A 14,507-nucleotide genomic window follows, 5' to 3' on the forward strand; every position below is an offset into this window, starting at 1 on the left:
AGCCATGGGGCACTTTGAGTTAGTGGTCGAATGTGTGATTGCGCCTAGAAAGATTATATTCAAAAAAAGTCCAACATAAATGGATCAAAACCCACCTCCATGTCTTTCTTTTCAAGGTAACCCCAAGAATAGTTCACTTGACAAGTATTATGTAAAATTGAGTTACTTATTCAAATTCCGTTACTCTCAAACATGTTTATTGTCCTACAGACATAACAATTACATAAAAGTTACGGTTAAAATCAAGTTTCAACCTTATGCAAGCCACTACAAAACTGACCCACTAATTTAAAAAATAAAAAAATAAATTCCCTTTATATACAACAATTTGAAAGCCCTATTTAAAAGACCATTTAAATTTAATTTAACAATGGGTATTTCACAACCCCTACACCACATCTAGCATCGTAAGTCCTTCACATTTACAGCGCTCAAACTGGTTTAAAGCATTACCTTTCCATTAAATACAAAATCTCTTCAATCTGATGCACTTTGTCCTTCGTTCTCCTTCTTCGTGTACGCTAATTATAAATAGTAGACTTGTGCTGTGCCATAGTGTATATTGAAGTGCTGCCCATTGCAGTGCGCAGTTCAATTACAGTCCAATTACATGGGAGACGACGACTTCACATTCTTCCATTAAATGTAAGCTCTACAAGTTCTTTTGCCTCTTCTTAAACATTTTTTTTTCTTTTTCCTTGTGTATATTTCGATCTATGCACCTTTCATTTACGAATTGACAGGAAAACCCTGGATTTGATAGGAATGAACACAAATTTCAAGCAATATTCTGCAACATTTTATTTTTCAAATGCCCTATAAATGGGCCACCTCTTGCATGATGATATATTTGAGTTATTTAAAATTAAAAATAAACATCTGCTATTAAGCACCAAGTTCTGACAGATTTAGCTGCGTTTTGCACAGTATCATTAACTAAGCTAAGTATGGGAGGTGTTTTTGCATGGCAATGGGCGTTTAGTTGGAGTTTTTGCCAAGGGTTAGCCCGGAGAATTTGTTTGACAAATGCATTTTCTCGTGGTAACCCCGTAGCAACAATTCCAACGGCATACGAGGGATGACAAAAGCAAGTCAATAATTGGACTAGCTGTATCGCATTCTGAATTATACTGTGTTGACCTAGACAGTTCTTCAAAAGAAATCTGGGAAGAATTAAACAGTTTTTTTTGGTGCAGAAGTTGTGACTGCAAAATATAAAATTACACCTGTTTAGATTGATATTGGCGACTGAAATGAATATGTCCACTCATATAAATGATCTGAAGTCGCTTACAAGACAATGGGTGGAAGTCGGTGTAAAGGAAGAAGGTGAAGATGCAAAAGATTTTTTCTGAAGTAGTTACCTTCAAGTTACTGCAATGGTATATCTCCCTTAAGTCAAATGTCCTCACAGTCGTAGATGATATGATATCATCTTTTTTTCCTGAAGACAGAAGGTGACAGAAGGTTGAATGAAGAAGACCGAGAAAATGCGTACTCTTTCTTTTTTCTTTTTTTCAAATTGTCGTATATAAAGGGATTTTTTGTTTGTTTAAATTAGAGGAATTGATTACTGGGTCAGTTTTATACTTGGGTCAGTTTCCCACGTAGTGAGCACATATCAAGAAGGATTCTTGATTTGATTCGTTCAGATGTTTGTGGATCAATGTCATTATCTTCGTTGATATATATTCTTTATTATGTTACTTTCATTGATGATTCTTCTAGAAAAGCTTGGATGTATTTTATGAAGATGCTCATATCAAGAAGGATTCTTGATTTGATTCGTTCAGATGTTTGTGGATCAATGTCATTATCTTCGTTGATATATATTCTTTATTATGTTACTTTCATTGATGATTCTTCTAGAAAAGCTTGGATGTATTTTATGAAGATCAAGGGTGAGGTCTTTAACAATTTTTGAGAGTTAAAAGCTCTTAATAAGACTCATAAATGGAGGAAAATGAAGGTATTTATGTTGATTTTTCATGACTTTCTAATCTAATAATTACTGCCAATGATTTCTTCATTAATTCATCTTATGTCACATACATCATTAAGCAATTATACATAGAAAACCTCAACAATAAAACAATAATGACAGTAGGAATATGAAGAGACAACCAAGCACAAAAGAGACACAACTTTACCCTGGGAAATCCCAACCTTGGGAAAAACCCAACAACATTTTCATAGAGAAATTGTCCAATTCAACAAGAGATACAATTGATTTTCCCACTCAGACAAGGTCAAACTGACCACAATATCCAAAGAGTCAAACCTGGTCAAAAAAGACCACATTTTTGGCCTCCTGTAACTTGGTCAAAGTCTGGTCAAATAGGTTGAATTTCGACCTCTGCAATTGCCTCAGAAATTTGGTCAACTTGCCCAGAAAAACCTCAATCGATATTGGTCAACGTGGGTCAAACTTCGCTGGTCTTCTCTCTCTCTTTCCTTTGCACCTGTGGATAGAAAAATAGAAGAATTTGAGTGATCCAAATTGCTCCAAGTGAGTGAGGATGAATGGCAATATAAAGTTGATGAAGGGGCTGAATAGGTATGTCTTTAGGGCTAGACGATTTGATCTTGGAGGCAAAATTTGAACTTTAATTTGGAGCCGACTTGACATCAAATTTTGTATTTTCATTTTCTTTTAATTTTGTGGGCTAATAAAATTGATGAATACCGATCGCAGCTACAAAATTCAACAACTGAGACCAAACAATGGAGGGGGAATATCTCTCCAATGGTTTTGATTCTTTTGTAGAGAAGTAGGGATCGACAGAGAGTTTATAGTGCCTTACAACTTGCAACATAATGTGATAGTGGAAAGAAAGACTAGGTCCCTAGTAGAGGGTATAAGTCTATGGTCCAAGACTTTTGCCTATATTCCTTTGGGCAAAGTCATGTTGTACAATGGAAACCTAATGTTTCTCATTTCAGGGTGTTTGTGATTCCAATTTACATTCACATTCCAAAGTAGAAGAGGAATATGTTGAAAAATGTAACTAGTGTCGGTCTTCATAATGTAATGTATTTGTATTTGTCAAAAGAAAGAAGAATAAATTTTGTTGTAAAAGAAATTGACTTATTAAAGCATGGGTTTCATGCTTGGGTCAATTATTTTTAGGTCAAAGCCTCCATTATAGGCTTCTAGGGTTTGTGTCAAGAGTCCCTGCCCTTGTCAATATGTAAAAGACCCTTCTTGGGCTTTATCTATCAAAGAAGAAATTTATTTTGATGTAAATTAGGTCTTTTAGGCCTCCTCCACTAAGTTGGCCTCAACCTGGACAAGTCCGCCTCATAAAGGGAATTCAACCTCACATATTCACTATATAAAGGCAACAACTTGACCTCATTTGGAGCACATGACAAGAAGTTTGATTTGTAGTAGTTGGAGAAAGAAAAGAGAGCGAAATCCCTAAGAAGGAGGAAAACCTAGCGAAGGAGAAGGAAGTGTTTGTCAAGCAAAATAAGTCAAATTTTCTCTCTCTACTACCACACGTGTAGAGTTTCGGGGTTGCTGGGAGGGCTGAAATTGCTATATTGAAGCTGGGCTGAAATTTTGGGGTAGTTGGGCCAAAAATTCTGGAGTAACTAGGCCGAAATTCTGTCTTTGATGCAGTATTGTTGCAGTTGATCTTTGGAGTCTGGAAGGACAGTTTGAGGGCTGACTTGGTGGAGTGAGGAAGGTCTAAGGTCTTGGTCTATCACAATTTGTTTTACTAACAGAATAAGTCTGTGAGTACATGCTACTTTGATGAAACTGGAGGATAGGGCATACAGAGACAGAGAAAGGGTAAAGACCTCCTTCATTCAGAATCAAAAGAAGGAGAAATATGTGAGAAAAATGAACAACTTGGAAGCATTATGAACGCCTTAAATGACTTGGCAAGAGTGCAGCAAGAGTTGGTGCAGGTTATCACTCAGTTAATGACTAGCATTGAGGGGGACCAACATAATGTCAACAATAGTGGCGCAGGAGGGTCGAATGGTCACAATGGGAATCATGCTAAGGGAAGCCACACCCATATTCCAGCTCAAAATAATCCTTGGGCATCAAGCAAAGCAATCCCTAGGCCCCTCTTACCAAAATTCTTGGAAGAACAACCAACCAAAAAGCAAGGGCAGCAAGGGCAAGGTGAAGGGTTTTCTGACTGTCTAAGTGAGTATAAGGCGTTAGGGGAGGAATTTCATGCAGTTATGTCCTTGCAAGATTTTTGCACTATTAAATATAGGAATAAACCTAAGTTGCACGAAACGGGGAAACGGAAACGAGTTTCCGAAACGGGAAGCGAAACGAAACGCGACCTCCCCAAATTTTGGAAACGGGGAAACGTGAATATATATGAATATATATATATATATATATATATATATATATATATTAAAAATATTTAAAAATATTTAAAAATTATTATTATATATATGTGCAATCATAAAGCATGAATGATACATTTAATTATATGATTATAATTTATTACATTTAAACATTAAGATTAAATTTACATCACATTTACTCACGAGTCATGAATGATCACATAATGAAAATAAAAATATAGGAAAATCCAAAATCAGCCTTTATTTATATTAGTATATGAGGCTGCAAGTACAAGAAAGACTATAGGGCTGCAAGAACTATAGAGACAAGTCACAAAAGACTAATCCTCATCATAACAATCCTCATCAAAAATAGAAGCAGCACAATGCTCAACAGTGGATGGTAGTGCTGAAGAAGATGATGCACCAATTCCACTATCAGATTCGGCCTCAATATTCAGGGCAGCAAGAGAGAGATCCAAATCAGGATTTTCTGCATCCACATCCCATTCTTTAGAAGGACCACTGTTGTATTTTGGACCCCTACGAGATGCAAGGCGAAGGTTGGAGTGCACATAAACAAGATCCTCTGCTTTCTGTGAGCCCAACCTATTGCGCTTCACAGAATGAATAAAACCATAAGTGCTCCAATTCCTTTCTGCTGATGAAGAGCTTGCCACTTGTGAAAGAATACGAATGGCAAGGTTTTGCAAATGTACACCATTTGCTCCATGACAAATCCACCACCTAACTGGATTCATGGTGCTTCTCTCCTCCAAAGCTGATATATCTGCATAATCATCTATTCCTGTAGCAAAACTGGCAAATTCCTCCTTTACCTCCCTATGTAGATGAGAAGGAAACATTCTCATAAGGGCTTTTTTCACCCCAGTAGCCACCTCTCTATCCTTATGGGGTGCCTTCCTCTTCCCATTGCTTTTAGCAATAAGCTCCTCATCATAAAATTTGGGGTTCAAAGCATGTGCTAAAGTGTGCAATGGTGTATTGAAATTGTTCCACCTATCAACAATGATTTTCTTGATCAAACCAACAAAATGATCATCAACAAACAAAAGTTGTGGAGACTCTTGCGAAATGATTTCCATAGTTTTCTCAACCATGGAATCCATGCCATCATATACCTCTCCCAAGAAAGGTTGGTCAGTGTCAGCACTCCGGAGAAGCTCAAATGCAGGGGTTGTGAACTTTAGCAAGAAATCTACCTTGCTCCACCAATCCTCATCAAGGCACAATCTACGCACCATAGATCCCCGCTCTGAATCTGCTTGTCTCCACTCAATCCAAAGTTGACTCACCACCATAGAAACTAATGCATGCTTAACCTCAACAAGGCGGCGCAACATCACGAAGTTTGAGGCATATCTTGTCTCAGCAACTTTTAACAACTTCAATTTGGAGTACTCTCGAAATATGGCCTGAGACTGGTGGTGGTTGGTGATGAATTTGATAATCTCCCTTGCTTCCCCTGTGAGTTCCTTTATCCAGGAAACTTTGTTGTCGATCTCCTCTAAGATCAGATTCAGATTATGGACAATGCATGGTGTCCAAAAGATGTGGTCATACCTCCCCTCAATAATTAAACCTGCAGCTTTGCAAACCGGTGCATTATCCGTGATAACTTGCACCACCTTGTTAGGCCCTATTTGTTCAATAGCTTTTATAATAACATCAGCAATGTATTGTGCATCTTTCACCTCTCCTGAGCAGTCTTCTGCCTTGATAAACATTGCTCCTTTGGGGGAAGTGGCAATGATATTTATCAATGGTCTGCGCCTCATATCTGTCCAACCATCTGAGACTATGGTAACCCCAGAGCTACTCCAGGAAGAACGAATTGGAGCTAAAATGTCCTCCACATGGTCCTTCTCATTTTTGAGAAGCTGAGTTCTGACTTTCTCATAGTTGGGCCCCTTGTACCCTTGAGGAGCTTTGTTAACTGCCCTTATCATATTTGCCAGTAAGGAGAGCGAACAACATTGAATGGGATACCACATGCATAAATGCACCTAGCCACTCTGGAATCAGTTTCTTCTCTTGCTTTCACATTCACCAATCTAGCAATTCTGCTATCCTGAACTGAAGGGGATGCCCCTGGGCCTCTGGTATTTTTGGGTGCTGGTTGTTCATGTTGTTGAGTGTGACCAGCTCTCCTCTTTCTTGCTTCAACTACAATCCTTGGCTCAATGTTAGATGGAGCTTGAGTAAGCTCATCATGCCTTCTCTTAGTACCATCCGCCTCATCTTGCTCTCTTTGATATGCCCTCCTTGCCAACGGATCTGATGTTTTTGTGCAACCTGAAATCCCCTGTCCTCCTCCATGCAATAGATGCGCCTTCACTCTTGGGTAGGAGCCCTTGTACGTATTATTGCAAAGATTGCATCGCCATTCCCATGAGCCACCACCTCCACATCTTTGAAGCTTCCTCACATGCCTCCAAAGAGGATAATATTCAGCCCTTGGGTTGGCCCTAGGGATTGAACTTGCAGCTGCACTTTGGCTGGAAGCCATTGCTGCAAAAATAAATTAAAAAAACAAATCTGTAAATAATAAAAACGTTTTTCATATTTTTGGCTGTATAAACCCTAGAAAAATTAAAGAAATAGTAAGAAAAAAACTAAGAAATGAATGTGGCTTACCCAAATTAATTTTCTGTGGTTGAATCTACCCTAAAATGCCAGAAAAGAGGAGAAATATGGCTGTAGCTGAGCCAAATCTGCTGCAAAAATAAATTTAAAAAACAAATCTATCAATAAAAAACGTTTTTCATATTTTTGGCTGCCTAAACCCTAGAAAAATTGAAGAAATAGTAAGAAAAAACTAAAAAAATGAATGTGGCTTACCCAAATTAATTATCTGTGGCTGAGACTACCCCGAAATGCCAGAAAAGAGAAGAGAAATATGGTTGTAGCTGAGCCAAATATGCTGCTACTGAAATCTCCTGCTGAAATCTCTTTCTCTTGCTGCTGAAATCTCTTTCTCCTGCTGCTGAAATCTACTTTGCTCACTGCTCAAAACACCCTAGCTGAAACAACTGCCAGTCTCCAAGAGAAACGACTTGCTGAATAGTGTGATGAGAGAATGAGACAAACTGCTCTTTTATAACTTTAGAATAGGTTTCTAGAACATCCCGGAAACCTAAAAAAAAATTAAAAACAAATTTAAAAAAAAAAAATTAAAAAACAACACATAAATTTGGGGAAACGTGGCTCGTACGGCCTGGAAACGCGTTTCCGGCCGTACTGCCACGTTTCCGTTTCGGGAAACGTGGCAGTACGGCCGGAAACGCGTTTCCAGGCCGTATGGTACGCGTTTTCGGGTTTCGTTTCGTTTCCCGGGAGGAAACGACCCCTAGGGCCATGTTTCCTGCAACTTAGGAATAAACCTAGAGAATGCAACTGGGGTTCACAAAATTATGAGCTCCCAAGGAAATTGGGGAAGCTATCCGTTCCTTCTTTTGATGGATCATCTAGTTGCACTGCCAGAGCATGGGTGCAAAAGTTGGATACATACCTCCAACTCAACCTTATGATAGAGACAGAGGCCATCAAGTATGCTATAGTGTATTTGGAGGGAGAAGCTCATGAGTGGTGGTACCATGGGCTAGTCACCTTGTGGTATTCTAGCATGACTTCTTACCTGGAGTTGACACAAAGGTTGATTGACCATGTTTGAGAAGAAGAACCCTAAGTTACATTTTAGAGAGTTGGCATAACTTAAGCAGACAGGTACGCCAGATGTGTACATTTGCGAGTTTCAACGGTTAGCAATCATGGTAATCGATGTGTTAGATCACAAATTGGTTATGTTATTTGTTGAGGGATTATCCGAACCCCTACGTGGTTGGGTTAAGGTCCTCAAACTAGGTTCCTTACAAGATCCTATTTATTAGAACGTGGGATATGGAGGACGAAACACCCAAGGGTAAAGTCTCTTCCAAACCCTTCCTTCCTTAGAGAAACAAAGACAAGAAGCCTTTCTAGAAGGAGTGGTTTGGGAAAAACAGGTTGGATTATGAGACTCAAAATGAACTCGGAAGGAAGAAGCTTTGCTTTAACTGTAAGGAGCCTTGGGAATCAGGTCACGAGTGCATGGGAAGGGGCAAGGTGCATTACGTAGAGGTGCTTTCAAACAGTGATGGGGAAGAAGAGGCAAGGCAGGCTCAGACTCAGGATGATGAGCAACCCCGTGTGGAGACTAAGGGTGGAACTATAACCACTCTATCAAGCGTCCCTAGATATCATACTTTTAGGGTCAGAGGAGTAGTATAGGGACATTGTGTCACTATCTCGATTGATGGTGGGTTAAGCCACAACTTCATTGACTCGACTTGGGTAGTCAGGAGAGGCATTCCAACAAAAGACTTTGAGGCATTCCAACAAAAGACTTTGAGGGATTCGATGTTGAGGTGGCTGATGGGTATGATATGACATGCACAAAAATGGTTCCATGGTTGGAGCTGAAGATGGGTAACTACATTATGACTGATGATTTCTATATGGTGGAGTTGGCGGAAACCAATCTCATATTGGGTGTTTAGTGGCTTATTTCTATAGGGAAACACTCGAAGGACTATTGGACAATGGAGATGGAAATTAGTGTAGCAGATGGTAAAAGGGTATTGTTGAACTTGAGAAAAGTGTTGTCATTGATGTTAAGCCCAAGGAGAGTGTTCAACAGGTTGGAAGTTGATAGCCATTCATGTCAAAGTAAATACAAGCTTAGGGAGAGCTTGTTGAGGTTGTAATTGATGTGTTCTTGTGGTTTGTTGATAGTTGAATGTGTGGTCTAATAGCCTATCTTTGGAGGCGTGTTGTCTACAGGTAAGTGTCTCAAACGCTCTTGGAAAGTGTGTAGTTGGATAGCTCTCTCAGAGACCTTTCCAATGGTATATGACACTTAACCAAAATTCCAAGGGTTGATGAGAAAAGTGTATTGAAGTAAAGGTATGTTTAGCAAAAAGAGGAGGATTCAAAGAATTTAAGGGCATTTGGCCAATCCGGGGCACAAGCAAGTTGGCTTGTAGTTAGAAGATCCATACATCTAGACATCCAGACTTATTCGGGACATCCGGATTGCTTGACTTATCTGGGAATCTAGACCATCTCGGGGGCAGGAGTTTTGGCATGTTGTGGAGAGAACTAGATGTTGGATCAATCCAGAATCATCTGCGAGATGAGGATATCTGGGGGTGCACAATGCGTTAATTTAACCTGTGAAGCCGGATCCAGATTTGTTTTTAAGGCCATATGCAGTATTCGACATCCGAGCCTTTTTAGTTATAATGAAGAAAAAAAGGAAAACACCCCAGACATCGGATTTAGTTTTGTACTAGTGTAGGTGGCAGAGTGACACATGGCAACATACTATTGGATGACGAGGAAGAGTTGGCAGTTGAGTTGGAGTACCTTATGGTGATGACATGGCATGATGATGATGTGGCACATTCTGTACATGAGATATGTGGTAGGTGTTTTTATCCTTTTTGGTGGCTAAGGGCCATATTCTAGTGACATATAACACCACTCAGAGGTGGTCATGTGGCTTCATAATATCAGCGAATTATATGGAAAATCATTGGGATTTGAGCCTAGGGGCATTATTTGTAATGTTTCTCTGTGTTAATAAAATTTCAGAATAAACATTAAGGACTGGGCAGTGGGCCATTTGTCTATACAGACAATCCGAGTGTGTGAACCATTGAGCATTGTGTTAGAATTTGAAAAGGATCGGATATTGGATTTGAGCACAAAGGTAAATAGGTTGAGGTTCCTCAGTGGATAGGGTTCCATAGAAGGAGTATCCAATGCATTCGATGATCTAGTAAGTTAGATAGGCAAGGAAACCAAAAAGGGACCGATTCAGATTTTAGGAATAAAAGGTTAAGCACTCACTGAGTTAAGCTATGTTAATTTGGTAGCTCAGTGACAAATTCCAATCGTTGGACTAGATTTCTCTTTTCGATAGGACCAAAATCGACCTTTGAAGCACTGAATTTGGATATGGGAAAGTGTATTTTGAAGTCAAGCCCACAAGTACACAATTGATCGAGTTGGCCTAGAGTACAAATTACCCCTCCTCCAATGCCTATAAATACAAGTCAAGGAGCCTCATTTGGAGACATCATCATCACACATCTCTCTTCTATTCTTGGGTTCAATACATCTAAAAATTGCAAGGGTTTTCTCACATGTGCAAAGGAGAAAGAGGATGAAATTAAGGTGGCCGAAAAGATGAAGTGTTCTGCAACTTTGACCAGCGTTGACTTTGATTTTTTTGAGGAGAGTTTGACTTTTGGTCTTTTGGCAGAATTTCTGTTTGGGTGGGCTGCATCTTTTGGCACAAAAATAGAGGCATTTGGAGTTGTTTGACTTGGGTTGACCGCAGGAAAAATTTCAGACTTTGATTGCAAAGGTTCTCTCTCATTTGATTGAGTTTGACTTCATCATTTGACATGCTTTGACTAGGAAAATTTCTATTTCTTGGGGTCAAGTTGACTTGCACAAAAACCGAGTTGATCTGGGCTGTTTGACTGGTGCTGATTTCAGGTTTGACCAAAGTGATTGATTGCAAAATTTCTCTCTTTTGATTGAGTATTCAAGATTGTTTTGTGCCAACTTTGACCAACACTTGAGGCCACATTTATTACTGATTTGACCGAGTTGATTGGAAGGGTTAACTGTTGACTTTGTGAACTGGTTAGGGCACACTTTGATTGCTGTTGACTTGGGACAAAATTGCAGATTTATAACAGTTGACCAGATTTGACTATTTCATCATTGGTTTGTTGATTTGTAGGACAAGTCAAGACTTTGACTTTGACTTTTATTATTGAATTTGGCTCATTGTACTCTCCATTGAACATTTGAAGACAATCTAATAGAAGAATAATTTCAAAGGGTTTTCCCCCTTGTGGGGTTTTTCCTTGTTCATTGACCAATTTGGTGTCTCCTGTTGATGTTTTGATTATCTCCTATTGTCATTGCATTTTCCGTTCTATCTTCAGTTTCTGTTGATTATTGGAAGAATTAATTATTGTTGAAAGATTGCTTATTGAAGAAGAGAATTGGTCTAAAGTAATTGAAATAACATAGAGTGGAAAATTAACATGGTATTAGAACTAAGGTGAAAGACAAGCCCAAAGGAGACAAGAGCTAAAGCAATCATCTTTGGAAAAGTTAAAGGAGTCTATCTAATCAAGTTAAGATGTCCACCTCATTCTTCAAGGAAGCTGAGAAGTTGGGAGGCTCATCAAATTTTGCTACTTGGAAGATTAGGTTGGAAATCATAGCAGATGACAATGATGTCTGGGAATACATGCAAGGAAAAGTAATGCCGTCTCCTTATATAGCTTTAGCCTTAGCTAATACCTTAGGCCAATCCTTTGGTAATGCCATTAGTATTCTTTGACGAGATCAAATAATCGTTGTCGTACTCATTACTATGGGCCAATACCATGGTAAAGTTTTTGATATTCAAGTTACCATGGTGCAGATTCTGTACGCGACTTTTCTTCACAATACCCACGTATGTACATGACCCTTCTGCATAGGATCCGCGTATACTTTCCCAAACTTCATATTCAACATCCATTTGTCTCTGATTTGTCATTTCTTTGTTCATCACTTCTGTAGAATCTGTTCCAACCTGCATAATCATCCTATTATTGTTCTTTATCAAGTAGGTTGCCATCAAGGACAACACATTAGCCATAATGCCAATAGAATGTATGGATATTCTGATTTGAAGGACTTACAAGGTTTTGTGCACTATGAAGAGAAATGTTGGGATCATTGCGAGAAGGTTTGAATAAGAAAGCCCCAGGGTTTGTAGTTAAAACCTTAGGATTGATTTTGATATAAAGTACATAAATGATGAAGATTGCAAGGATAAGTGTCCTTTGAACATTTGAAGAAAATCCATGGTATTGGAAAGTTTTTTGGACATTTGATTGACTAGGTTTGGAAAAAGAAGCCTAGGGCTTATGGGCCAACCCCTAGGTTTGATAGCAAGAATGTTGAAGTTGGGAAATTAGGGTTGAAGTAAAAAACCTAGCTGATTTATTGTTAACCCTATCAACTCATTAGGGTTGAGAAAAGAGAGTTGTGATTAATTGCTTCCGCTTAAGAAGGAACCCTTGCTCCTAGAAGTTTTGACATCTTGTCAAGGTTGATTAGCAGGTTGGATTCAAGAAGATTGAAGATCAAGAGGGCGTTGTCATGAGCTCAAAAGATAAGTATCGTGTATTTCCTTTATTGTTCAAATCATTACTAACATGGATTGTTTATGGTTTGTAAACCCTAGGTAGGGCTTGGAGATGAAAATGGACCAAATCCTAGAGCTTATTATTTTTGTTTGAGAAAAAGAAACCCTAACTCCTTGTTGATGATATGGACTCGATGATAATGATGTGGACTTATTGATGACAGGACTTGTTGATAATATTGATGATAATGATTTTGACTTGATGTTGATGTGGTCTCCTTGATGATATGGACTCATTGATGATGAACGATGAACTCCTTGATGATGGAATCCTTGACAATACTAATTTCCTTGATGATATGGATGATGGACTCCTTGATGATGTGAAACTCTTTGATGATGATGGCGATATTGATGAGGACTCTTTAATAATGATGAATCCTCGATGAAGACTCCTTGATGATGATGATTCCTTAACAATGTGGACTACCTGATGATAATGAAGATATGGATTTTCATTAATAATGTAGACTCTTTAATGATGATGATGATGTGGACTCATTGATGATGTAGATTTCTTGATGATGATGATGATGTGGACTTGATGATATAGATTTCTTGATGATGATGATGATGTGGGCTCGTTGATGATATAGATTTCTTGATGATGATGATGTGGATTCGTTGATGATGTAGACTCCTTAATGATGATATGGACTCCTTGATGACTTGGACTCCGTAAACTCTTTGTTGATGATGAAAACTCCTTAATGATGATCTGAACTCTTTTCATGATGATGTGGATTCCTTGATGACTTGGACTTCTTAATGATGTGAACTCCTTGATGATGGTATGGACTCCTTGCTAATGTAATGAGATTTACTCGATCCGAGCAGGCTAAGATCAAGAGGGAGCTGACACAAACTCTCAAAAGAGAAGTATTGTCTTGATTGTTTCTATTGATTATTTCATTATGAGTCTCTTGGCTTGCCTGGTTGTTCTTGTTCTTCCATAGCCTCCTCGTGAGGATTGCAGGTGCACAATGAAGACTGCTAAGGTGTGAAATCGTTGGAAATGATGAACGAACAATGTGACAAGAAGACTCGTAATTGGATGAGCTATGTAGGGGGCAGACATGATCATCCTGATTGAAGCATGTTCCTAATCCATGAAGGTGGCTAGAAGTTTTGAAGACCATTGTTGATCTAGATATGCTAAAGATGAAGTCATGATTTTTTTGCTATGTAGAGGACTTTTGTTTAAGAGGGAGTTGCTTTTGTAATGGCACGAGCCTTGTGATATCTTTGGCATAATGGACTGCAGGTCCATCAACATCTCCCTGATGAATGATTTGAAGAAGCTGCAAGACTTTGATATTGATTCTTGGATTGGTTCGTTGATCTATCTGATGATGTATGTTTTCGTTGAAGTCTATTGTTATATGTTGGATTCGATTATGGTCTGTTGAATTCTACTATGGTTACTGATGCCTGCTTCTGTGAGAAGCCACTTATTGTTTGCTGGTTTCGATTATCGTCTGTTGGATTCTACTATGGTTGTTGATGCTTGCTTATGTGAGAATCCATTTATTATCTGCTAGATTCGATTATGGTTTGCTAGATTCCACTATGATTGCTAATGCTTTCTTTTGTGAGAAGCCACTTATTATCTGTTGAATTCGACTATGATTGTGAGAAGCCACTTATTATTTGCGGAATTCGATTATGGATACTGATACTCGCTTCTATGAGAAGCCACTTGTTGTCTACTGGACTTTATTATGGTTATCGATGATCGCTTCTGTGAGAAGCCACTACTGAGGTCTGAGATCCACCATGGCTACATTTTTGATGATGCATTGGTTGTTGATGTTTATGTGAAGAAACTGGAATTACTGAGAATCCCCTTGAAGAGGGAACACTATGTGAAAATTCAGAAACCCGAATTCTATTGCAGCAATTG

At 38.7% G+C, this 14,507-nt stretch overlaps 1 protein-coding gene and 1 long non-coding RNA gene across 3 annotated transcripts in view; one reads left to right on the forward strand and one right to left on the reverse strand.

The window, feature by feature from the left end:
- Positions 1-384: 384 nt before the first annotated feature.
- LOC149228891 (Polynucleotidyl transferase, ribonuclease H-like superfamily protein) overlaps positions 385-14,507 on the forward strand; it is a 299,561-nt gene continuing 285,438 nt past the window's right edge. Inside the window, exon 1 of one of the 2 annotated variants that reach the window (XM_089378414.1) lies at positions 385-645. In XM_089378414.1, the coding sequence (XP_089234540.1) occupies positions 644-645 (2 nt within the window). In that variant the 5' untranslated portion in view covers positions 385-643. The remainder of the gene's footprint in view (positions 646-14,507) is intronic. The other variant, XM_089378415.1, reaches the window with a different exon arrangement.
- LOC149228892 (uncharacterized) lies at positions 6,458-7,440 on the reverse strand. The gene is made up of 3 exons (XR_016247251.1): positions 7,183-7,440; positions 6,979-7,058; positions 6,458-6,852 (listed from the first exon to the last, which is right to left on the reverse strand). It is a non-coding gene; the product is annotated as an uncharacterized LOC149228892 (long non-coding RNA).

The sequence above is a fragment of the Pinus tabuliformis genome, chromosome J (genome assembly GCF_031772625.1).
Source record: "Pinus tabuliformis cultivar Carrire ecotype Pingquan chromosome J, CPIR1, whole genome shotgun sequence".
NCBI lineage: Eukaryota > Viridiplantae > Streptophyta > Pinopsida > Pinales > Pinaceae > Pinus > Pinus tabuliformis.